Genomic DNA, 27471 nt, shown 5'->3' on the forward strand with positions numbered 1-27471 from the left:
TGTGATAAAATATACTGACAAACGAGCACCTCAGCTGAGAAGGGTAACAATGAATTCCAGGATGTGTCCATTCACCATGGAGGAGGGTCAAGGAAGACACGAAGCAGCTAGTGCCATGACAGTCCCAGTGAAAGCATAAGAGGAATGGACACAGGCAGGCCTGCAGCTTTCTCTAGTCATGCATCCAGGTCCACTCCTGCGTGGGTACCGCCTCGCTCAGAGAGGGTCATGCTACCTCAATTACGGAGCAAAACAATCTCACCACCCAAAATCCACTTGACGTAATTCCTCATTAAGACTTCCCAGGTAATTCTACTTTGTGTTGATTGACAGTTAATAACCAGAACAAACAGGAAGTTGGGTAAATTATGCTTACAATTTTTAGTATTTCTTTTCTTCCCTAAAACCTGGAACCCACCCCCCAACCCCCAAACTATAAATTCAGTCTTAAAAACTTGAACAAATCAGCCAAATAATCCTCACAGAAATGAGCTACCCACAATAACGACCCATTTTCACAAACAGGCTGGCTGTCAACTTGGCACCTGGGGAGATGGAACTTCTGATGAAGAACTGCCTCCACCAGAGTGGACATCACCGAGGGGTTCTTCCTGACTGCTGACGGATCCACTATGAACGGTGCTACCCTGGCTAAATGGGCCTGGCTGCATAAGAAAGGTAGCTGAGCATGCGCGTGAGAGGTAGTAAACAGCACCGCTCGATCCACAGCCTGAGTTCTCCCATGAGCTCCTGCCTGACTTCCCTCTCTGACGGATGGTCACCTGTTGGCACAAGCCAAGTAAGTCCTCTCCTTCCCCAAGCAGCTATTAGTCATGGCACAACACAACAGAAAGGTTCCTAGAACAAGGTTCTAGGAATAAACATGGGATGATCATTCTACTGGACAATATAAAATACATCCTGATCTTTCTAAAAATGTGTATCCTTTAACCAAGTAACTCTACTACTGGACCTTTAAGGAATTAAGATTTATTTGCCAGAAGTTCACTATGATTTTCTTTATAGGAAAACCTAGAAAATGATCTAAATGTTCAACAACAGAATAAACAATGTATGGTCAAGACATATACTATTTATTATGCTAAAATAATGAGGCTATAGACAGTTTCAAGACTTCCTGAGATGTAGTTCTACAATACCGTCCTGTTTCAGCCTTGTTAAATGAAGCACCTACACGTGTATATAACTAGCAGAACCCCATGCCTTACCGGTGGCAGAGAGTGCCGCCCACACTCAATTGTGACCAGCTTGTGGCACTTCTTATGAACCAGCAGTTTGCAGTTGATGCACTTGTATCCTTGTCGTCCAAGGCCCCAGATTCTGTCTGTGCAGATGGCACAGTGGGCGCGCTGCAAAGAGTAAATTCAAGATCACTTTATCACAGCCAGGCATGCTGGCCCTCACCATCAATCCCAGCACTCAGGAGACAGAGGCAGGTGGATCACTGGGAGTTCCAGGCCCGCCAGGGTTTCATAACCAGTCTCCCAGTTATTTCCCAATAGTTTGCTCACTATGCCTTTAATCCCAGCATTCATGATGCAGAGGCACACACACACAGAGTTCAAGGCCAGCCTGGTCTACATAGTGATTGCCAGGCCAGTCAAAGCTATAGAGTGAGACTCTGTCTCAAAAAAGTCAAACAAATAAACCTAAGCTATTTAAAAATAAGTGGCTTTTCTTCTCTAATTAAATCCTCATCATGACATCAGTTGTCAGCCTATGGGAAAAATCAAACAAAACAAAATTTCCTCACGCATAATTTTTCTTCAAAGGTTATTGCAGACCAGTGAAAATGAACAAGACTGTGGGTTTCAAAGAGACAGCGAATATACAACCATGCTGCTTTCCAATGTCAAACTCAAGAAATTCTCATCTTCACAAAAATGTCCCAGTAATGAACACAGAACAAAGTGGCTAATAAAGCATGCAGCCTTGCAGACTGTGCAGAGGGCAAGCCAAAGCCCCGCTCTCCTAGAGCTTGGTGCCCAAATCTCAGTGATGCCAGGGCCCCTGGCATGCACTTGTGCTGACACTGATGTTTAGGACCAGGCGCTCCCAGCACTGAGGCACTCAGGAGCGACTGCCGTGAGTGCTAGGCTAACTCCAGCTGTATACTAAGTGTCAGGGCAACTGCTGCAACATAGGAAGGAAGCACTGTGTCAAAAAAGGGTTGGGGTGGGGTGGCTACTCCAGCACACTGCATGCACTCAAACCCCGCCTTTGCACTTACTGGCTGAAACTTCTAAGGCAAGACTCCATTTTTCTCATCTATAAAATGGGAATATATAGTACCTATGTCACAGGGTTGTTGTGAGGATTTAGTGAACCAACACAGGTAAAGGCCTCAGCAAACTGATACAGAGTTAGAGCTGGCCGAGTGTTTGCTACTATCACTGCTTTCCAAACAGTGAGATTAAAGGGCTTACACAATAAACTCTGATAATTTCTGCCAATTTGAATGCATTTAAACATAATTTTTTTTTGTAATTCTAAAAACATATATTTTTTTCAGACTCATTTGACAATAAGGAGCATACATTAGGAGTTTAACCTAAGACTAATGACAGTCAGTCATCGAATTTAAAAAGGGCCTGACCTTTTTAAAAACCCTGAGTCATTTTTCGAGGGAAGGCTCTGAGTGCAGCAGAGTGCAGGGCCCTGAGAAGTAGTGCTGTGACGCTGTGACACGGCACGGGCGCAAGGCCTTGCTGCTCACCTCTGTTAAAAGGACTATTAACCTTAATCACAAACTATCTTCCTCTCATAGAAAGGAAAAAAAAGAGACGTCTCAAAATATTAGAATTCAATAAAACAGGCTTACCCTGTTGAAACGTTTGGCTTGAAAAGTGTGGCCATTTGCACAATACAGCTTTCTCCACCGGCGTGCCCCTCTCCGGTAAATGGACTCTGAAGAAAGATTGAAAGTTTAAAAAGAGCAAGTTTGAATAAAGCCACTTAATTAAATCTGAGTTTCCCATACTTACTGCTGGAAAAAAAAAATACAGAAACACAAACTAGAAACTGAAAAATGGATTCGCTAAAGGACCAGATGGGAGCCAGCACCAGGTGCCCACACTGCAGTCAGTGAGTAGTACCGCTTTTCTTTAAAGGGACTCACCTTTAATGTTTGAGAAAAACGGAAACTCACGGACAGGCTGCGGAAGGGAATGCCTGCCTGCATCCTTCACCTGATTTTACGGCTACTACTCTTCTGTCTAGCCAACTTCCCAACAAACAAAGACCAACAAAAGTCCCTCTCCCCTCAGAACGATTTGACAGTAAGATCTCAGGCATGCACTCTAGCCATCTACAGTAACGTAGTAACTGCTGTGCCTTAGAGAATGAACCTTAGCATCCCTCAGTGCAAAGTTCATATTCAAAATTGAGCTGTTCCAAAAGTGCCTTTCAAAGCTGCCCTTTTCTAAACAGGAGCAAGGTGCAGTCCAGGCTCGACTGATCTCCGCATAATCAAAGCCCTCGCTCCACCTTAGGCAGTGTGTCTGTGCTCCACATCCAGGTTTTCTGTCTCTGGGTGATCAGAGTCAGTGCTAAATACTTTTGGCAAAAATAATAGAGGAGGGACTAGAGAACTATCTCTGCAGAGGGCCTGGGTTCAGTTCCTAGCACCTAATCAAAAGCAGTTCACAAGCATCTCTAACTCCAGTTATGGCAGGCACACAGACGACGGAGATCTGGGTCCTGATGCTCTCAAACTCTTAGGCACTCATCTGTGTATGCGCCTGCGCGCGCGCACACACACACAAAATAAATAAAAAATATCTTAAAAATACAGATAAGATAGTTACATATTGTCTTATGATATTACATCAAAGAGGCATACAGATGTCAGAATGTGAGCACCCACTACAGATAATACCTTTATAAGTAGTGAGGTACATTTTAATTTTACTTCATGCGAGTTATTTTTAAGTGATATTTTACATAACTTCATCTACTATAAACTTTTATCCTTTTTGACCTGTTTCTGGTACAATACTAGGTGTTGAACCCAAGACCTCAGACATGTTAGTTACATAAGCATTCTACCTCTTAGCCAGAGCCTAGCCCACTCCTAAGGTTTATATGAATGTTATTATTCCTGCTTACTTTTTATGTGTATTAGTGCTTGTCCATATGTAAGTATGCCATGTGCATGCCTAGGACTGTGGAGGTGAGGAAGGAGGTTGGATCCCTGGAACTGGAGTTACTGTGAGCCACCACATGGGACTTCTGGAAGAGCAACAAAGGCTCTTAACCTCTGAGCCATGTCTCATTCCTAAACGCAGAGGCAGAGGTTCCAAGTAACCAAATCTAATCCTTTGTAATGTGGCTACCCAGCACTCTGACACGCACTGTCCCCAGACACTGCAGACACTGTACTGTGTGCTGGTGACGTCCCTCAGTGGTAACTACAGTAGAGAACATTTCTAAACTATGTTCAAGCAGACATAGCACTGAGTTCACTATTTCAAGTTAAAGTACAAAGTCCCAGCTACTGTGCTCTTAGAAATCTTTTTGCTCGTTGTGGAGTTGGGGAACGAAGCCTTGAACGCTAGAAGCCTTGTGCAAAACTGCTAACACTAGACATGCTTTTGCAAAAACCAACGCTTCCTTCGAGAGCCAGCAAATTTTGGCTTACCACACACTCTTATAAACTAATATATATTTATTAGTTTACTGCTGTCTAAGGATTTAAATGACTAAGAGTCCACAGTCATGGTTATCAATTTTCCTCTATACTCTAGTTTAATATTTATTTTGCTGGGGAGAAGGTGATGCTGGCCCTCCACCACTAAATTTTAAAAGGGGAAAAGAGTGTGCAGTATAGTGGAAAGACTAGGAACTGTATTTTACCTGGGAAGGACACCATAAACTTAAAATGGGCTGGGGTGGACATGGAACTCTTAGACAGGATATGCTACAAGGTATCTTTCAAAATTCTGGCTCTAGGCACAGAAGACAGTCACTGTCTGCAGCAGCTCTGTACAGCCAGCCAGCATGGCTTTTACTCTCCTTCCACTAAAATCAGCACAATTAAAAACTTATACTTGGGGGGCTGGAGAGACGGCTCAGCAGTTAAGAGCACTGACTGCTTCCAGAGGTCCTGAGTTCAATTCCCAGCAACCATATGGTGGCTCACAACCACCTGTAATGGGATCTGATGCCCTCTTCTGGTGTGTCTGAAGGCAGCGAAAGTATACTCATATACATAAAATAAATAAATATTTTTTTAAAAAATGTTGACACTTGGAAATTTCATGTAATTCAAAGCAAAGCATTTACTACGTTTCCTTCTGAAGTCGTGGATATGTAGTGAAACTATAATGAAAATGAGATTCCATAACAATTCCTAACAATGTGCTGTCTACAAAGGTGCCTAGAAGTGGCGTGTCTAGTCAATTATTCTCACATGATATAGCAAGCATAAGAACACAGTGACTGAGAACATGCTGAGTGAGGCAGGAGAGGCACACAGAACACGCTAAGGAAGTACTGTTCAATCTGGTGATATGTAGTATCCTTTTTTCTAAGAGGTTTCAAATTTTCCACAGATTTGAAACCATCCAACATTTAAAAACATGAAGCCGCATGCCATTTTATACGCACAACATTCCATCATGTAAGATATAGACAGTTAGGTGAGTCCCATCTGTCAAAAGCACAGCTTAGGCAGTTGTAATATATTCTAAATTATAGTGAAAAACAGAGTAAGTCACACAAACTAAAAGTCCTATTTCTTAAGCTAGGTGTGGAAGCACACATGTTTAGTCCTGGCGCGTAGGAGGCAGAGGCAGGCAGATCTGAGAGGTGGAGGCCAGCCTGGTCTTAGAAAGAGAGTTCCAAGACAGCCAGAAACCTCAAAAAATAAAACAAAACAGAAAGTTCTAAGTTTTCCACTGTGAGTGACTCTTCAAGTGTGCAGAGCACTAGAACACTCACTGTCTTCCCCTGGGCAAGGCATTCCAGGACGCTCTGGTACACATGGAAATACTGAAAGAAAAGAAACTAAAATTAATCAACAGAATATTTACAGAATACAAACTATACAAAATTAAAATTAACAGAAACTTAAAGTGCCCTGAGATCCTAGAGGCAGAATTCCATCATATGGCTAATATTAGTCTACTAAAGGTCCTTGCTTTTACCAAGTCTATATAAAGTAAGTTTCTGTGGAAATCAATGTGTCTATAGGTAATACATTAGAAGCTTGAATTACTAATTCTGTCCCCTGTAAATAATCACTTTTTAAACACTGGTCCTCAAAGGAACTCACTACTACTTTAAAAATCCTCATTGCAGAGAGCTTTTGTACAACAAAGAACTAAATGACAAAAATCAGTTTTTAAAAGATATGCATTCAATTACAGAGTGAATTAATACCAGGAGTAGTACCAACCTCCAATATAAGAATATATTCTAGGCTGGAAATTTATCAACACACCAAACAAACCATTTCATAATGAAGGGTATCTTGTTAACTAATGTGCTCTGTGGTGAACCAAGGGCCACACTGAGGAAGAGTACACAGAACAGAGCAGGTTCCCAGTCCTAGCACCGCGCCAGGCAAGCACTCCACAACTGAGTTACATCTCAGCTCCCGTTTGTTTCAGACATGGTCTCACTACGTGGCTCAGGCTGCTGTGGCGTATCTTGGCTCCTCCTGCCTCTGCCTCCCAAGCTGTAGGATAATAGGCAGGTGCTACCTGCCTGCATAACTGATCATTTCTCTCAACATTTTAAAACTTTACACTAGAAAAGGGTGGCCACTGCCCCCACCCCAAACAGACTTCTAAAGCTGTGCAGGAATGTCTAAGTTGTGAAACAATGGGAGACGACACTTTAGTATCCTAAAAGACCATAGAAAGCTATACAGTTCTCCTAGACTATAGGGAGCATCGTCTTACCTGCTCTACTCCAGGAAAAAGAATCTGAAGGCCAATTACATGGGGAGGAGGGCACACATAATAAATGAAAGAGTTATGTCTTAATTAGAGCTTTGGGAGTCAAGTGATGGTTCTCTCACCATGGATCAAGAGTTCAGAATCCTTGTTCAGCTCGTACAGCCTGAAAGCCTCTTCTAACTCCAACTGAGAAGACACCGTACACGGGTCTCCTAAAAACAAAACGGAAAGCTCAGTCTCCAAACCTCTGAGCACAATAACAGTAAGCACATTCGATAGTCTGTGACTGAGGGAGCATGTACCTGGACAGATGCTTAGACACTACCCTAGGCACCCTTCCCTCTGCAGATGTTCTCACATCCATTTCTAGTTGCACAAAAGGACACATCAGATGCACCATCTTCTACATATAAAACCACTCTACACCTAATCACACACACACATACACACACACACACATACACGGAAGAGGGCGAGAGAAGGGGAGGGAGAAAGAGAGGGCGAGAGAAGGGGAGGGGGAGGAGGAGGGGAGGAGGAGGGGGAAAAGCAAACCTACTCTAACCACTTTCAGACAGGCATGGCTCACTCACATGGGTATGGTTAAGAACAAGTTTTCAGCTCTTTTTTCCTTGTCTTCAGTGTTGTGGATGGAGCTCAGGACCAGGCCTGGCATGCATTCTAACACAGAGAGCACAGAGCCAGCCCTACCCCTGTTTTGTTCTGTTTGGGGATAGGATCTCAGTAACTTACTCAGGCTGCTCTGGAACTCATCCTATAGCCTGGGCTGGCTTTAAACAGACAATCCTCCTGCCTCAGTCTACCAAGTGCTGGTATTAAAAGCCAATACCACCAGACCTGGCTGCTAGTTTCTTTTAAAAAGGAGTTAAAGCAGTTCCACTGCCACACTATGGATGGGTAGGGCTTCCAGGTGAGAAGACTGAGCCAGAGCCAGGCTGACTCCATGACAGGCTGCAAACAGTTTGGGAGACTAGGTCTAAGTTTGTGTTTCCCAGAAAAAGAACTGGGATCCAGGAACCTGTGGTCAGCCAACCGCAGCCATGGGCAGCCAATCCGAGGACACCTTGTCATTTGGCCTGAAGGATCCCTAGAGTAGAGCTAACCAATCACGGTAAAAGGGCACATACCACACACACACACACACACACACACACACACACACACACACACACACACTGAAATTCCCCTGACAATAAAAGCTGGGCCTGCGAGCCCACTCGGTGTCTCTATTCCTGAATGAGAAGACCCCTGCATGCAAGAAATTCTGCTAAAAAAAAAATGCTCTTTGCTTTTGCATACTATTTGAGTCTGGGTTATCATTCTTTGGTGATTCTTGGACCCTAACACAGGCAGTGACTGTCATGGATATTGTATCACATTACAACCTTGGTCAATTAAGTCACAAGAAAGAAACCACTAAAGTACTCTGGACTAAGAATAGTGTAGCTTGAGCTACTAAAATTTTTTTTTAGATTTATTTGACAAATATTTGCTAGCAGATATGTCTGTGCACTGTGTGTGTGTGTGTCTATGGCAGGCCAGAAGGCATCAGATCCCCTGGAACTAGAGTTCCAGACAGTTGTAAGCTACCTTGTGGGTGCTGGGATTTGAACCTGGGTCCTTTGCAAAAAAGAACAGCAAGTGTTCTTCACTGCTCACCCACCTCTCCATCCCCTTCTTTTTGTTTCTCTTCTCTCTTTAAACAAAGCATCTTTTACTCTTTGACAACTGCATAGATAGAAACAATGTATCCTGATGATGTGTACCCCAACTCCACGTTCCCTCCCACTCCTCCGAAGCACCCCACAAGCCTTTCTCCCCTTCTGCCTCTTTCTTTGTTCACAGCCACCCACTGAGCCCTCTCTGCTGGGATGATGACTGACCTCACTGCACTGATCACAGCTGCAGTGAGTCCACGGCTGCAAAGGCCACAGCATAGCACAAAGGCAGCGTTGCGTTCCTCGCCTTCCTGCATCTCTCACATTCTTTGAAGCCCTTGTCTGAGATGCCCCTCCTCTGACGTGTTCCGAGCCTTTGGTGGGAAGGATGTCCTACTTAGGGCTGGATACCAGGTCCAGCTCCTCTTAAATGTAAGTGACGAATTTTAGTTACACACACAGAACGGGAGGAGGACACACCTCTCTCAACTAAGCAGGCGAAGTGCAGAGTGATCCCTGGAAATCCGAGGTGCATTCCTCAATGAACAAGTCACTTAGAGCAAAGCTGGGCTTGAACTGGATCCTCCCCTCTGCTACTCTGGTGCTCATTCCTGTGGTTTTATGACACATTCCTGCATGCTACATGCCACTGGCTCTGACTAATCTTCAAATACACAGTGCACAGAACCCAGCTTACTACTTGAGAGAGAACCGTGAAACCATTTCCTATCTACATGGTCTCAAAGAAAACAGTGTCTGTTCTTTTCTCCAACTCAGCTGCCGAGTCCTCACTCCCTCTTATGTTCTGTGGACATTTATAACATCAGCTCTGATAAGTCCCACAACTGTGAACGTCAGTTTTCCAATCACTAAGTTATAAGGAAGGTTGCACAGAAATAGAAAACCTAACCAGAACTGGCACAAAACAAAGACTTACATGGCCTTTTCTATCTCATGAAAGGCAGAAGATGGCAGCCACAGACTGCTTGTGAAGGCCAGAGGACAGAGAAAATGGTTCGGACAATAGACAAAATGAGTGAGCGAGTGTGGTGACACTCACTGAAGGCAATACAGCAAACAGAAAACATATCTACAGAATCAGTGGCTGCAAATAGAAAGATCAGAAGACTGGGCAGAAGGGCCAAAGTAGCAAATGGATTTTCTTTTTGTAAAATAATTTATTTTTATATGCATTGGTGTGTTGTCTTCTTGAATGTGCATATGTCAAAGTGTCAGATACCCTGGAACTGTAGTTACACATAGTTGTGAGATGTCATGAAGGTGCTGGGAATTGAACCTGGGTCCTCTGTAAGGGTAGCCAGTGCCCTCAACTGATGAGCCATTTCTCAAGTCCCTAAACCTCAGACACATGTAGTCCTTGTCTAGAAGAGTCTGATGTGAGTATGGCTTTTATCCAATGAACAGTTACAACTCGATACACAGGTGGTCCACAATGTTCAAAATGAAGAGCTGTGTCTTTCAACTGTGGGAGAGAATCTAGGCAAATTACTGAACTACAAAACAGAACCTAGGAAGAGAGAAGGATGAATCAGAGCATCAATGTTAAGAGTCATGGGATCCAATCCCAGAGAGTAGCAGTGAGCTTTCCTGAGGGAATGACAATGCATTCTATTATAGTTCAGAACCAGCACCTTCCCCTCTCTGTGACTAGGAGTAGCTACTATACTACTCCTGCCTCTAGTTTATTATCCTGTCACCATTTCATGGGTCTTCAGAACTAGCAGAGAGGCAATCAAGGAACCTAAACCATAGATGGGCAGGACACAGGATTAGATGACCATCTTTGGACTGTGGACTAATGTCATAATGAGCTAGGCTCTGGGTGGTTTGTGAGAGGACGGTGAGTTAGTCATACATAACTTACTCACGCACAGACACTGCACACATTCACCCTGCTCTGTTTTTCTTGGATTGAGGGCCTGAGTGATACATGTGACCTTTTTTGACCATATGTTTGATGCATAAAGCACTCTATGTAAGTCATTACAAAACAAAAATGACCAGGAAAGGTATTTTTCAAAGCTAACTCTATTACCAAATTCTAAATGTCTAAAATAAAATACAAGTACATTCTGAGTATTTGCTCATTGTAGTTGATTTTGAGGTAATTAAAGAATTAATAAAATCTGGATATTGACCAGTAGGCTTATTCTTATTTTCCACACATCCCTTTTGTTTGTTTGGTTTTACCTATAAAAAGAAGCAAATAAGCAGTAGGCTTCAAAAAAATGTTAAATATGAAAGATCCAACTGTGTGTAAAATAACCTGACAAGATGCAGAAACAGTTCATTATATTTAAATCCACTTTCCACTCCCTGGTCCCCTTGGGTTCATGGCCATATCATAAGGCAAAATGCATTTAGCCCAACTTCAAAGGTCCCCAAAATTGTTCATGCTCAACACTGTTTAAAAGTCTTCTGAGACTCAAGTCAAACTTTTAACTGTAACCCTCTGGAAAATAAAACAAATTTGTATATTTTTAACATACAATGGCACAGAATATATATTATCACTCAAAAAGGTTATGAGGGCATAGAGAGGAACCTCTAGACTAAATTACAGAGGGGAAACTGCAAGTCTTGAATGGGTCTGCCCTTTTAGCTTTGTTGCCTGCAAGATACTCCCAGGCTGGCTCCACTCCATGTGTGCACATCCCTTGGCAGATATCCCACGACTCTGGCACTTCTAACATCTAGGGGTCTCTAACAATCTAGTCCCTTTCACAACTTCACACAATGGCATCTTGTGACTTCCATGCCGGAACTAACTCTCTTGCCCCAGTGCCCTCAGTGGTTCTCCTTAACTGTGGAGAAGGTTCCATAACCCTTCCTCACGGTTTTTCATTACTCTAAAGCTGGAAGTTCAGGTGACCGCCTGGGGCCTGGGCCTCTCCTTGAATCATATTCAGAGAAATGTTCCTTTCTTAGAGCTTAAAAAAAAAAAAGATTTGTTTATTATTTATTTTATGTGAGTACACTGTAGCTGTCTTCAGGCACACCAGAAGAGGGCATCAGACCCCATTACAGATGGTTGTGAGCCACCATGTGGTTGCTGGGAATTGAACTCAGGACCTCGGGAAGAGCAATCTTAGTGCACTCTCCTCTTTTAGCACGAGCCTTGGCTGCCACATTACATTGCCTCCCGGTTTTCTCTTCAAACTGCAGTTATGTACTTCTCTTGCTTGTCCCACTTGCTCTTTTCACTAGAGACCTGCACAAGAGCAGGTCGTCATGAAATCTCATCCTCCAACAAGTTTTTTTTTCAAGTGAGCCTCAGGCAAATTCTTGGAGCTACAGAAGAAAGAAGCCACATTCTTTGCCAAAGCAGCCACAGGAATAGTCTCGCCCCATTGTTAATACTGCTTCTCTGAGCCGTTTTGAGCAGGGCCTATACAGTCCACACTGATCTCAGCACTGTTGTCTTCCAAGCTCCTTCTAGGATGGACTACTTAACCCTGCTTACAGCATTCAAATGTAACTTTTCAAACTCCCAAAGTCTTCTACAATTCTTTTTTTCTTTTTTAAAATATTTTTATTAGGTATTTTCCTCATTTACATTTCCAATGCTATCCCAAAAGTCCCCCATACCCTCCCCCCACTCCCCTACCCACCCACTCCCACTTTTTGGCCCTGGCGTTCCACTGTACTGGGGCATATAAAGTTTGCAACTCCAATGGGCCTCTCTTTCCAGTGATGGCCGACTAGGCCATCTTTTGATACAGTCTTCCACAATTCTTTAAAAAAAAAAAAAAAAAAAAAAGGTGTTTGTCACAGAAACAGCCCCATCCTGGAGGACCTCTGTTCTATTTCCAGTAACCACATAGTGGCTAAAAATGTAACTCCAGTTCCACGGGATCCAAAATCCTCTCCTAGCCAACTCAGACACTGTATGCATATGGTGCATAGAGATACATGTAAGCAAACACCCATATACTTTAAACACACACACCAAAGACAAAGCATCATACTGTACCTTATAATCACTTTCAGTTAGAACTAAACTTTAAAACTGTACATCCATCATTCCCTGCCCTGTGCAAGAACATACTTAGTGATAGTTACAGAACACTGTCCACCTAAAATGGTTTGCTACTGTGGCCTACTAGTTCACTCACATTAGGAGACCAAAGAAGCAGGGTGGGGTGGAGGTGGGGGTGAGGGCTGGGGGCCTGTCACTCCAAGTGCCAGGTCTGCCAGGACCACATAACAAGACCTGCTTTTAACAAACAAACAAACAAACAAACAGTCTCACTTAGGGGCTGGTGAGATGATGGCTCGGCAGTTGAAAGTACTCACTGTGGCTCTTGCACGGGTTTAGTCCCCCTGACAGAACTGGTTACAGATGGTGGTGATCTACCATGTGAGTGCTGGCATTTGACGAGATTTATAAAAGTGCTAACTAATGGAGTTTATGTCTTTTAGGATCTTTTCCTATGGTTATCAATTTCTAATATCCCCATAACTTAGTAGGGCTGTTGTTAAAACAGACTGAGTTGACCAGTGGAAACTGAGTATCTCTGAGACGTTCCATACTCCCAGTTGTGGGTAACAAGGCCCCACTATCCTCAGACAGGCCATACTGCTTTGTGAGTACATGTCCCTAGGTGACTAAGGCTCTGACGTCACCCTAAATGAACACAATTGCTAGGACTGCTCTACATCTCAGTCAAGAACAGGAAAACTCTTATATTAAAATGTAAGTTAAGGGCTGGAGGGACGGCTCAGTAGTTAAGAGCACTGACTGTTCTTCCAGAGGTCCTGAGTTCAATTCCCAGCAATCACATGGTGGCTCACAACCATCTGTAATGGGATCTGATGCCCTCTTCTGGTGTGTGTCTGAAGACAGCTACAGTGTACTCATATAAAAATAAATAAATAAATAAATAAATATGTAAGTTAAGACGTCACACTGATGAAACAGCCACCTTAACTGCTAGGGGTGGGGAGGACTACTTTTGCTTCATTTTGAAGAGGCAAAAAACAAAGACTGCTTTGATTGAAATCTTCTATCTTAATCTATGTGCATGGCATTAAGTTTCTGATTTACCCTTCCTGCTTGAATTTCCTGAATTTCCTGGAAGCCCAGTTTTATCTTAAAGCACAAGCTCACAGAGCACCCGCCTGCCTGCCCACCCGCCCGCCCGCCCACCCACCCACCCGCCCGCTCACTCACCTTCCTCATCTATCCATTTCATGGTGAACGGCTGCTCATTGTCAAAAGAACACATATCTCGAACCTCACTGCAAAGTCCCTCAAAGGAGATGGAAGGCTCAAAGTGTGTTATCATAATATCCCTGAAAAAGAAAGAACGAATTTTATGTTCAAAACCATACTGAGCTCCATGTGACTCAATGCCTATGCGACAGACTAGTTAGTCATTCTGTGCTGCATGAAACATTAAAATGTTGATGAAATACAGTTACCGTATGAAATAAGCTGGACCCATGAACCTCCATGTCCTCTCCCTGAGGAAGCCACCTTCATTGCTCCATCTCCTCCGGGAGGCCTTGCAACCCCACAGCCACTCTCTACAAGCACTAGCCCTGTACTTACGGAAAATCTGCTTCAATGCCCATCCCCAGGTCCCCCACCCCATGAAGACACTGTGCTTCTGTTACCCTCACAAATATGTGTTAACTTCACAAATAACCCACCATGAATCTGTAGAGCATGAGTTGTACATCTCTTCTCTTATTTTCAGCTTTCCCCTGAAGATAGTTTTCCAAAAATTGATTTAAAGTAGCTTCCTTTAGTATAAATTTCCCTCCCCAAACACAGGAACATATTTTTATTACTGAAAGTGACAATGAAGAATATAAGATAGTGAATAATATCTATGAATGCACACCCCCTTTCCTTCTATTAGATGAGCAGATCCAGTGTGCCTTGTGCTGTTCTCCAGCAGATGCTGGCGTTCCAGCTAAGCAGCCCTGGGACCTCTACACAGGATCCACTTCTACACAGCACTGGAGGAGCTGGACTATCTTTAAGCCACTGATAAAATCAGCATAATTTATTCCCTTCCTGCTGTAACCCACAAGCCTCTATCAAACAGAGTAAATGTTAAGGTCCCTAGGCAGGTGGGATGGTTAGCTTTTCTGTGGATGTGATAATGTCCAGAATCACCTGGGACATGCCTGTGTGGTATTGTCTTTAAGTTAATTGAGGTGGAAGAAACTGAGGTTGGAAGATCCACCCTCAACCTGACCCCTCTACAATGGAGTGTAGCTAAAATAAGCCCCTTCTCCCCTAGGCCGCTTTTATTGGAGTATTTGATCTCAGCGACTGGGAAGAAAATTTGAACATCGGGGTCTACAGGCCCCTCAGGAGCTGTTCCTGGCTACCTGCCAGGCCTACTTCTCCAATGGCACACAAGTGTGTGCTTGTATTTTACCCCCTGTCCCAAATGGAACACAATGAAACTTAGTGAAGTGAAGGCAGAGATGTGTTTTTTGTTTTTTTGTTTTTTTTCCCCATTATACTCCTAGAGGTCAGTGCAGTTCCTAGCACTTTACTGTCAAAACACAGTTCTCACCTCAAAATAGGTAAGAGATCCTTATCTGGAGCTAAATGTGAGTGCCAAGACCAGGGGTCACAGATTCAAGCTACCCCAAATTCCATGTTTCAACACGGTAACATTTTCGTGAAGTTCTCATAGTAACAGAAGAAAGAAAATCTTCAATCAAATGCACTTTTCAAATACACCAGAGGACCATCACAGAGACAGCTTACAACAAAATGGGCAACCCCCTTCTCTGGGCTTCAGATTCCAGCTGAGCTCATTCTTAGCCTTCTGATGATCAAAGTTAGTGGTCAGTCAAGCTAATAAATTCCAAATGTTTCACTTGCTAGACACAGGATGTGAGGTCAGATACAGAGATGGGCAAGGGATGGCTGTTTAGGGAGCTTTTTTAAAAAGAGTTCCAAATAAACTATTAGGCTCTGCACCTGCAGAGTTCCAACCTCTCCACTATCACTGAGGCTTCACCAATAATCAACAGGCTTGCAGAAGGTGTGGCGAAAGGCACTGTTCCTTCCAGGAACTCTCTCACACTCACACAATAGAGGCTTGTTCACTGGCAAAAGGAAGGAAACGACGACAGAAAGGAAACATGAAAAACAGACTTGGGTAGTTGAGGCCTACTGCTGCCTCCAAGGAACCACAGAGCAGCCACGTGTTATCTGCCAAAGAAGCTAAAGCTGTCTGTAGCCTTCAGGAGCTACAGAAGGTAAGCAGATAGCCAAGGGGACAGAGAAACTGATGGCCTCTTCAGGGACGGTCACTCTAAGTACTCACAAGCACGTCTCTCGCCATGGCTTCCCTAACAATACGCTTGTCTGAACACTTAGTCTCCCGTCTTTACTAATAAAACACAAGACACTATTTTTACTTAAATATTTTATATATATTTTGATCATGTTTTCCCCTCCCTCAACTCCTCCTAAATCTGTGCTCTGCTCATTCCTCCTGCACCAGATAGAACAAGTACAGAGTGCCACAGCCAGGCATTGAGAGAGTCTTTGGAACTCAGCCCTAAATGAGATGCCTCCGTCCAATCCCTGCCCTGAGAACTCAGGGAACCGAGGAAGAGGAGGCAGCAAGAGTGTAAGAGCCGGGCTGGTGAGATGGCTCAGTGGGTAAGAGCACCCGACTGCTCTTCCGAAGGTCCAGAGTTCAAATCCCAGCAACCACATGGTGGCTCACAACCATCTGTAACAAGATCTGGCGCCCTCTTCTGGAGTGTCTGAAGTGTACTTACATATAATAATAAATAAATCTTTAAAAAAAAAAAAAAGAGTGTAAGAGCCAGAGGGAGTGGAGGGCATCAAGAAATCAAGACCTAGACACAACAGGGCTGGCATGCATGAGCTCCCAGAGACTATGGCAGCGTGCACAGGGCCTGCATGGGTCTGTACCCGATGGGGTCCTAGAGCTGAAAAGAGAAGGAACACAGAGTCCATCCCCATCCCTAACCCAGAAGCTAGCTCCAATTCATAGCTGCTTGTGAATGAAAAAATCAATTTTCTCAAAGGGAGTCTCACAGGGAAAAGCACTCTAAAGGGCAGGCCCCATACCCGACAGTAGAGGAAAATACAACCCAACTCATCAGCCGCTCTGGAGGTTTTTTTTTTTTGGTTTTTTCGAGACAGGGTTTCTCTGTGTAGCCCTGGCTGTCCTGACCAGGCTGGCCTCGAACTCAGAAATCCGCCTGCCTCTGCCTCCCGAGTGCTGGGATTAAAGGCGTGCGCCACCACGCCCGGCTCGCTCTGGAGGTTTTAAGCGGGGCTTTCGTTGTTTACATTTACAGACCCTCTGCCAATAATGTTACGGCTTCTGGTTTGGGTTCTGATGGGATGCCTGTGTTTTGTCATATTTGAGTTGTTTGTTTGATTTATCCTACTGTATTTTATTACTATTCCTTAGATGGCTATTTTCTGAGACACAGAAAGGCTATGGATCTGGATAAAAGGAGGAGTGGGAGGAGAAACTAATCTAAGTACCTTGTCAAAGGGTCTCTTTTCAATCAAAGAAACACAAACAACGAAAGTTCTCCTTACACTATACCTGGATCATGTTTCGTCTCCCCTAGATCCTTCCCACCTAATGTCATGCTCTTTTCGTTTCCCACCCCTCCTCAAACAACCACAAAAAAACAAAAATCAAGACCAAAAACCAGTAAGACAAAATACCAAAAGAAAACTCTATACAGATTAACCATGAAGTCACCTTCTTCACCCAGCTATCCTGACCATGGGCCGGCCTGCAGTGTGGCTGGGATGCTCCGCGGGAGAAACTAGTTTTCCGTTTCCCAGTTGTCAGCTGCAAACAGCTTCTCTGTGCTGAGGTTTTGTCTGTGTGACCCTGTGCAGGTCTTAGGCATGCTACCAGTCGCTGAGTATCAGTGTGGCTGTGTTTGAAAAACAGAACTTCCTTGGATTCATCCACCACCTCTGGCTCTTACAACCTGTCTGTGTCCCCTTCCACACAGGCCCCTGAGTCTTGAGAGAAGGGGTTTGATAAAGACATTTTGGAAGTGAGCGCTCCAAAGTCTCCTGCTCTCTGCCATTTTGGCACAAGACAATCTCAGTGACATTGCTATGGTCTCTTCCTCCTTTTCCCTTCCTCTCCACACCACCTCTGAAATGTAGTTCACATTCTATGTTTACTCCTTATCTCTATATGCAAGTCTTCTGTGGTTACAACTGTGATAGTTAAGCCTCCAGATCTTGAGGGACGGTCATGTCGCACACCTTTAATTCTAGCACTCAGAAAGAGGCAAGCAGATGCCTGTGAGTTTGAGGCCATCCTGGTCTACACAGTGAGTTTGAGGACAGCCTGAGCTACACAGAGAAACCCTGGCTCAGAAGATTAAATAAATAAATAAATAAATAAATCTGGATCTAGCTTCTTTTTCTCAACTCAATCATACCACCCAATACAAGTAATCTACTATAGACTCTAGTCTCCTCACAATCTCACATACTTAAGATCTTGATTACACAAGTCTACTCCTGACAGACCCTCCAATTAAGGCTCAGTTTACACAGAGAGAAGCACAATCAATATCACATTCCACTCAATTGCTAACCACACAATGACTTCTAATTCTAAATCTGTCTTATATTCTTTTAATTAACTAGCATATTGATAATGCATCTATAACTAAGTTATAAATAACTAAAAGCTAAACTTCTTGGACATGTAGATACATTCATATTACTATTAATACAACAGGGGCTCAAGATTGTTATACTACAGAAATGCAGAAAAAAGTTTCTATAGAAAGTCATTTTCCATCAAACACACTTTTGACAAGGGAGTATTTTCTATTATTATTATTATAAACATTCATAGAATTGTTTTGCTTTTTATGATAGGGTTTTACAATGTAGCCCTGCCTGCCCTGGAACTTGCTATGTAAACCAGGCTAGCCTAGAGCTCACAGATGCGCCTGTCTGCCTCTTGGGTGCTCGGATCAAAAGTGTGGCCCACCATATCCTATGTCCAGCTTCATAGGACAATATGTCAGAAGTGTTTAAGCAATCATATCTTATTCAAACTTTATAACTGCCAATCTAAACATTATATCTCACCTGACAGAATATAAAAGGCAAACCACAGGGTCATAACAGTGTCTTTGACAGTAGCAGAGGATCTCAAATCCAAATCCTAATCTAAAGGATCCTGAAACGGGGCCTGTGCTGACCTGCTCTTCTCCTCAGCCACCACAGCAATGGAGGGCCAAGGGGTTCAGTGCTGCAGGTGCTGCCATCAAACTATTCATTTTTTTTTTCTACCTATGCCTGTGCTCTGGGTTGACTGTATGTCCCCCACAAAATTCATGGTGTAACTCAATCTCCACTGTGACAGTGGAAAGAAGAGGCAATGTGCTGGGCATGGCGTTGCATGCCTTTAATCTCAGTCCGGAACTCTCTGCGTTCAATACTAGCCTAATCTGTACAGAAAGTTCCAAGCAACCCAGAGTTACTTAATAAGACCTAGTCAAAATGAAAAGAACAAACAGGAAAGGAAGAGAAGTGGGCCTTTAGGAAGAGTGATAAAGGTTTGGTCCTCATGGATCAGTGCCTTTACAAGGCTGGAGGCAACTACTGTGGGTCCTGTTCTGCCCTCTGTGCCTACCACTAGCGTGAGGATATTGCCTTCACTGGAAAACAGAGAAAGCCAGTATTATCCTGGACAGGATAAGGATAAATAAGGCCTTTAACTAGATAGCAAACCCGTTTGTGCCATACCTTCCAGCTTCTGAACTTAGACACTACTGTCCGGCATAGCTTATGCTTTCTGTAATATTGCTACCGAAGCACAGACAGACTCTCGAAGCCCCCTCCCTTCCCTTCTCCTCCATAACTGTCAATCATAGGAGCACTCACCCATGCCACGCTCATACCCTGCACCATGCCTTTCCACAGCAGATGCCAGGTAATGCTTAGTTCTCTCTGTTTGGCTTAATAAACACCACACATGCAATACTCACAAACAACAAGAATGAGTTTATTATGTCTCTGTCTGGAGACAAGTCCAAGATGAAAGCGCCTTAGCTACCTTCTGTTTGAAAGACTTGCAGCTTCTAGTTGTGTTCTCAGAAACAGGCCTTAGCTGCGCCATTCCACACAGGTTCTAATCCCATTCATGAGAGCCAATGCAACTTCCAGTAGACCCTTTACCTTCTAAGACATCTTATGTCAACTTCTACAATAAATGCTGGGACTGGGGGTGGGGGATGGACACAAATATTCAGACCACTACAGTATATAAAAGATTTATATTTATATTTGTCAATAAAATGCATAATGGATACAGCTCTGTTTTTAAGAGCCTGGCTAGTGAACAATTTAATCCTTGATTTAAAACCTTAGTTTTGGGCATGGAGCCATGGCTCTGTGGTTAAGCGCGCTTGCTGCTCTTCCAGAGGACTCAGGTTGGTTTCCCAGGACTCAAAACTGCCAGTAACTAATCCCAGGCGATCTGATGCCTCTGGCCTCTTCACGGGCACACATAAACTCATGTAGGTATGTACACATACATAAATAATCAAATAAATATTAGGGCTCAGAGATGGCTCAGCAGAGAGCACTTGTTGCTCTTGCAAAGGACTTGGGTTCAGTTCCCAGCAACCACATGATCATCTTTACACTCTAGTTCCAGGGAAAGGTGATGTCCTCTTTGACCTCCAGGCCTGCACATGATACACATACCTACATGCAGGCAAATATACTCTTATACACATAAAATAAAGTAAATCTAAGTGTTTTAAACAAATCTTTTAAAAAAATAATTTAGTCCATTTAAATACATGATGTTAATCTTTTTTTTTTAATTTTTAAGCACTTTTTTTTTTAAAGATGTATTTATTTATTATATGTAAGTACACTGTAGCTGTCTTCAGACACTCCAGAAGAGGGCGCCAGATCTCGTTACGGATGGTTGTGAGCCACCATGTGGTTGCTGGGATTTGAACTCTGGACCTTCAGAAGAGCAGTCGGGTGCTCTTACCCACTGAGCCATCTCACCAGCCCCAAATATATAAAATAAATTGATCATATATATACACACACACACACACATATAAACACATATACATACATATATGTATGTGTGTGCATATATGCATATATGTTTATACACACACATAAAGTATACAGTTTCTAGTGTCTCCCGTGACTAAACATGCTATCAAGGAGGACAGGCATTTTGTTGTATATTACCAACACCTGAAGCAATGGCTGCCTACAGCGGATCTCCAGTGAATAAATGTTGAACAAACAAAGGTGTCAGTGCTCCATACTGAATGACTAGAACACAGTAAGTAGTCACAGTAAAACAGGTAAGACCTTGACAGGCAAACCCAGGAGACTACGTTTAAATCTAAACTCTATCATTTTCCATATTGCTGTGTGACCTGAAGCAAGTTATTTGCCTTCCCTGTGACTTGTCTCATCCATAAAATGGGATAATAATACCTCAGATGATGTTATAGATTTAATAGATTAAATTAAAGAATATTTTCCCTTGTTATTGTGCTGGGGTTTGAACTCAGGGTCTCAAACATGGTAGATAAGCATTCTATCACTCAGGTATAAATTCCAACCTGTAATTAATGTTAGTACTTAAAATACCACTAAGCTATAACACACTATGTATTTAATAATTTTAATTACATATTTATACAGTACTTTAAACAAGTGAAACGTCATTTTAAAAAGTATCCCACCTTCGGAAAGGTTAACAGAAGAATGCACCTACTTAAGTTAGTAGGATGCAAATGTGTGTATTCCCCACTTTTCCCCTCAGAGCCCCCGTGTGACAGAAATAGGAGACAATAATTAGCAAGGCTGCAGGAAACTAAAAAGTACCAGCATCAGGAGAGTATGAGACAGGTCCGGACGGCTCATGCTAGCCAGGACACACTCAATCCAGAGTTAGACCAGGCCAAACCATCCAGGTGAGAAGAATCAGAGAGCCTTCACTGACACAGAAGCACTCCTCCCTCTCAGCAAGTCACAGCACCACTCAGAACGCAGAAGTCAATTATTCAATATATTTTTAAAAATCATGTTTAGAAAAAAAAAAAAAAGCCCAGGCTGGCTTTGAATTCTTGATCCTTCTGCTGAGCCTCCCAAAGGGAAGGTTTACAGATAGGGATAATCACGATATCACATACTGTCTGTGTAATATTTAAAAAGCCTCAGTACGAACCTCCTTAAGAGACTAAATGAAGGTGGTGGTTTATCAACCGTCATTCCATAAGTTCCAGGAACTAAGGCATTTAAGGAACGTCTGTGTAAACACTTCTCTGCTTAAGAAAGCACCATGTCTACTACTCCTCAACTCCCAGATCACTATTACAATAACCAAGTCAAACACAGGCTGCGGATGAAGACACTGCACTCAGAAGGTGGAAAACAGATTGGACTCAGGGTTCTTCTGTCTTTACTCTGTCATTAGCATAAATTATTTTATTGATGGCCAACAGATCAAAAGTGTTTTATTGCAAAGATTCCCTAAATGGCAAATTTAGGCATAGTTTAACTTAATTCTTAAAGGAAAAAAGTGGGACATCATTAACTATGTTAGTGGGCTTCAGACTAACTGGTCAGGAGCTCAACAAACTATTCTGTAAAATATAAAGCTAAAGCTTTCCTGGGGGCTGATTTTAAAAGTAAATGCAAGAAGCAACATGCTGGAGAGATGGCTCTGCGGTTAAGAGCACTGACTGCTCTTCCAGAGGTCCTGAGTTCAGTTCCCAGCGACCACATGGTGGCTCACAACCACCTGTAATGGGCATCTGATGCCCTCCTCTCTGCATCTGAAGACAGTGACAAGTGTACTCACATACGTGAAATAAATCTTTTTTTTTTAAAGTCACTTTGCTTAAAAGCAACATTGAGTTCTGCTATTTAAATATAAACTTTTCTTCTGAAATATAAATTATTTAGAAAATGTTTTATTTTAATTCATCAGTAATAATTGGCCTCACAGGGTTACCCAAATATGGTAAAATCATTGGATCAAAGGATTCAAAGTAGAAAAGAGTCACATAATCTCAAATTAGTAATTATGCAAAATGTCATTGATGTCTTCGAAGTAATGCAACAGACTAGGGCTGGGGAGATGGCTCAGATAAAGACCCAAGTTCAAATCTCCAGATTTCACCTAAAGCCGGTTGTGGTAACCTATATTGAGACTGGAGGGGAGATGGGAGAAACTTCGGACGCTGGCAGGATCCAGGGTACACAGGAGTGATCAGGAGACTCTGTCTCTCTGAGTGTCCACTTAGAGACACCACTTTAATCCCAGCACTTGGGAGGCAGAGGAAGATGGATCTCTGTCAGTTGCAAACCAGCACCTGTCCGCAAAGAAGCTGAAATTTAATACTGACACCCAATGTTGTCCAAAGGAGTACTGTAGCATACACCCATATATATGCAACCACACATGGATTAAAAAAAATAATAAGAGGCTGGCAAGATAGCTCAGTAGTTAAAAGTACTTGCTGCCCTTGCAGAAGACCCAGATTCAGTTTTTAGCAGCCATATGAAAGCTCATGGCCAACCATAACCCCAGCTCCAGGGCATCTAATGGTGCCCTCTTCTGACCTCTGTAGGTATAAGGCACACATGTGGTGCACTTACATAATACATGCAGGCAAAATACACACACAAAATAAAATTAACTCTGTTCCAACAGTGGAAGAGGCTCTTCAAAAATTCAAATAGTGCCGGGTGGTGGTGGTGCATGCCTTTAATCCAAGCACTTGGGAGGCAGAGGCAGGTGGATTTCTGAGTTCCGAGGCCAGCCTGGTCTACAGAGTGAGTTCCAGGACAGCCAGGGCTACATAGAGAAACCCTGTCTCGAAAAAACAAAAAAAAATCAAATAGTGACAGAATAGCAGAAAGGTATGGAGGCTAGTGCTACTCTTAACAGGAAGAGAGGAAACAGAAGCCCCATTCAGAAAACACTGGCTGTTTGCCCACAGGCTTCACTCACAAGCCTCAAATCCCCTTGCAGGTTTTGGTCAAACAGGTGAGACTATGGCAGACAGGTCAGCTATGGAAAGAAATCCCACTTTCTCACTCTACAGTTTGCATGATTTAGAGGGCAGAGGTAAGATGCTATGTCAAGAGGGGATTTGCTGACGAAGGCTGGGTTACCCTGGGGATCTACACCAGAGACCTGGATCCCACAATCAGAAAGCCGGGGATTAACCTGTCACAACCTCAGGTCTCAGTGGTGGAGAGCAGGAAGGCTGGATGCTGTTGAGCTTAGACACAGCCTCAGTCTGAATGCGGATTTCACCAACAGAGAATAGGTCAGAAGCTTGATGGCCTTGAGCTCAAGGTGAGCCGTGTGTGTGTGTGTGTGTGTGTGTGTGTGTGTGTGTGTGTAGATGCCACAGACTGAGAAAGATCTAACAAGCAAATAAATTGAAAGCAAGTGGGTACAACTGTTCTGATATCAGATAAAGTAGACTTCCACATATTAATAAAAGGAATAACTAATCAAAAGGATAAGACGAGGCTGGGTATGTAGCTGAGTTGATAGTGTTTAATTAGCATGCACTAAGCCTTGAGTGGAGAAATGGCTCTGCCCTAAGAGCATCCGCTGCTCTTGCAGAGGGGCAGAGTTCAGTTCCCAATACCCATACCAGGTGACTCACAGATCTAGAGGACCTGACACCACCCTTTGTACAACAGGCAAACGTGGTATTTATATACAAAGCAGGCAAAATACTCATAAAATTTAAAAACAGTTTTCAAAGCCCTGGATTTTATTTGGTAACCATACCACTCAAACCAAGGTATGGTGGGTGAGGCAGAGACAGGAAGGTCAGAGTCAAGATGACCTTCAGCTACAGCAGGTTTCCAGATCACCCTGGGATACCTGGAACCGGGTGGGGATGGATGGATGGATGGATGGATGGATGGATGGATATAAAAATTGTTGTCACATATGCACTAAATACTGGGGTTCCGAATTTTATAAAAAATACTACTGGTTACAAATGGTCCCAGAAGTCTGGATACAATAGAGTGTGATGTTTATAAAAAGATAAAGAGAGGGGGAGTATGTTCTATGGAGGTGTGGTGAGGTATGGGGGGACCAGCCATATGACAGTATAGTACAGAGTTTATTTAGGACATGGGGAAGGGAGTCAAGAGAGTAGGAGAGGCGGAGAAAGGGGGAGAGAGAGGGGGGAGGTAGGGAGAGAGAGGGGGGAGGTAGGGAGGGAGGGGAGGAAGGAGGGAGAGAGAAGAAAGGAATAGAGGAGTAGAGGCGGGCTAATGAGCACATGGAGAGAGAAGGGAAGAGAATGGGGACAGAACGGGAGCAGAAGGGAAAAGCAAGAGTAATAGAGGAACAAGAGAGCAAGGAGGGGGCAAGCAGCCCCTTTTATAGTGAGTCAGGCATACCTGGCCATTGCCAGGTAACTGTGGGGAGGAGCTTAGACAGAATGCCAACAGAGGGTAACTTCACTACCCCAATTGCATCTTTAGAGAGGCCATCCAAATTAAAAATAACCATAAATAAACTTCAATTAAACTAGACTACAGAACAAATGGCCTTTGCAGATGTACAGACTATCCCATTGAACAGAAAAGAAATGCATTTTCAGAAATGGAGCACAATCCATACCACAGGAAGTCTTAGAAAAGGCAATACTATTTACTTTTCATATCATAGTGGAAGAAAGTAGAAATCAGTAGCAACTGAAACTACAAAAAGTACTCAGTTACTTCAAAACAGAACAATATACTCTTGTATGACCAGTGAGATACTGAGGAAATCTAGGTGATGTTTAAAAATGAAAGCACGATTTACCAGAACTTCCAGGAAAGAGATAAGGAAGTCTATAGCCATTAAAAATTAGAACTATCTGCCAAACAATGGTGTTACATGCCTTTAATCTCAGCACTCAGGAGGCAGAGTTCAAGGCTAGCCTAGTCCACAGAGTGAGTTCTAGGACAGTTAGGGCTACACAAAGAAACTGTCTCAACCAAAATCAAACCAAAGCAAACCAACCAACCAAACAAACAAACAAACAAAAAAAAAAATCAGAGCAATCTGAAAAAAATCAGTAAGACAACAAACCAACCAAAGGGAGCCTCAAATTAATAAAACGGAGATAAAGCAGGGCGCAGTTAAGACTCTCCTAGAGATCTAGATGATTAGAGAGTACTTTGAAACATACACTTGAAAAAGATAGAAAACCTACAAGAAATGGATAACTAGACACACATGACTTATCAGAATTAAATCAAGAAGACATGAACGACTTAAGCAACCAGGCTGAAGCAGCAGAAAAGCTCAGGAGTGGATGGATTCACTGCTCAGTTCTATCGAACCTCTAAGGAGGGTCCCCCCATACTCTCAGAACCTGCTTACACAACAGAAACGTATGGCCCACTCCCATCCTCATTCTAGGCCAGTACCACAGAACTATCCTGACAATCAGGATGCAACAACGAAGACTAAAGATCCTTGATGAACATAGACATAAGAATTTCCAACAACAACAAAAAAACCTGTATACTGAATTTAAGGACACATTAAGACCAGATGGTGAGACAGAGCTGGTTTAATCCCAAAGACGCAATGTTGGTTCAGCACACCCAAATTATTAACTATAACACAACACATAAGTAGACTTAAGGACAGAAGTCACATGATCATCTCAATAGTCTTTAAAAAGGCCCTCAACAAAGTTTAACGCACCTTGATGATAAAAGCCCTGAGGAAACTAGGAGCAGAAGTGAATCCCAACATAACAAGCCTGTAAATGGGTTCTGTGAAGATGGCTCAGCGGTGGCTGCCATACCTGTAAGAGGACCTGAATTTTAATCCCCAGAACCCACGTTAACAACACAAAACAAACCCTGAGCATGACAGCAAGCACCTGTGGAGAAGAGGACCAAGCACCAACAGGAGGGTCCAAGGGTCTGCTGCTCTACCACTCTACCAAAACAAGCTCTAGTCCTAAGATGAGACAGGGTAGACCCTGTCTCAAAAATGAGGTGGCGAGCAATCGAGGAAGCCACTCGACATCATCTGATCCATGTGTACATGCATAGGTGAGCATTCCCTCACATACATTTACACATACAACACACACACACACACATAAATGAATAAACAAAGAATGAAAAGGGGCTGTGTATGACAAATCACCCAATATACTAAATGGGGAAAAACTGAGAGCATTTCCTCTAAAATAAGAACAAGACATATGCTCATATTCCATCTTTAAGCTAGAGCTGTAATGGTAACTTTAAAATAAATGTACACAGTAAGTTAATACAGCGGCTGTTTTTCTTTATCCTAGCTAGTTCCCCAATATTTATCTTCAACTTAAAAGCACAACAACTAGGCATTATAATTCTATCATAATCCTCGACTCTGGCTACCTCCCAGCCAAATTCCCCGAGACACTGGCATTTTTGTATTGTTTTGTCCCTCTGGGCTTCAGGTGTGTTCTGCTTTGATGCCTCTCTGGACCCCTTCCTCATGGTGACATCCCTCTTCCTCTCCCACCTCCCTTGGCAGCAGAAGTACTGCCCTATTCTTTATATTGCATAGTTATTGGCTTTTCCAGCTTTTACTGATAAGGCAGAGCATGGTGAGAATTGTTCACACAAACTTGAGACAGGAGATTCTTGACATGAGCATTACAATGCTGTGTCCAGACTGCACCAAGACATGAGCACCGAGAAATCAGCATTTGAATAACACAAGGGCAAACTTTACACAGTGCACAATAACATTATGTCTGCACAAAAGTCATAAGAGAAAAAAGTGGCTCAAGCAGGCGAGCCAAGAGTCAAAATCATA

General features: G+C 43.1%; 1 protein-coding gene across 1 annotated transcript in view; it reads right to left on the reverse strand.

The window, feature by feature from the left end:
* The window catches only part of Prkci (protein kinase C iota), a 60872-nt gene that overhangs the window by 21965 nt on the left and 11436 nt on the right, over positions 1–27471 (reverse strand). The window contains exons 2-6 of the mRNA XM_021157863.3: positions 13794–13915; positions 7046–7135; positions 5962–6012; positions 2843–2928; positions 1230–1370 (exon numbers count right to left, since the gene is read on the reverse strand). Coding sequence (XP_021013522.1) covers positions 1230–1370; positions 2843–2928; positions 5962–6012; positions 7046–7135; positions 13794–13915 — 490 coding nt within the window. The remainder of the gene's footprint in view (positions 1–1229; positions 1371–2842; positions 2929–5961; positions 6013–7045; positions 7136–13793; positions 13916–27471) is intronic.

Source organism: Mus caroli, unplaced genomic scaffold (assembly GCF_978045245.1).
Source record: "Mus caroli unplaced genomic scaffold, Mus_caroli_1 scaffold_3, whole genome shotgun sequence".
Classification (NCBI taxonomy): Eukaryota; Metazoa; Chordata; class Mammalia; order Rodentia; family Muridae; genus Mus; species Mus caroli.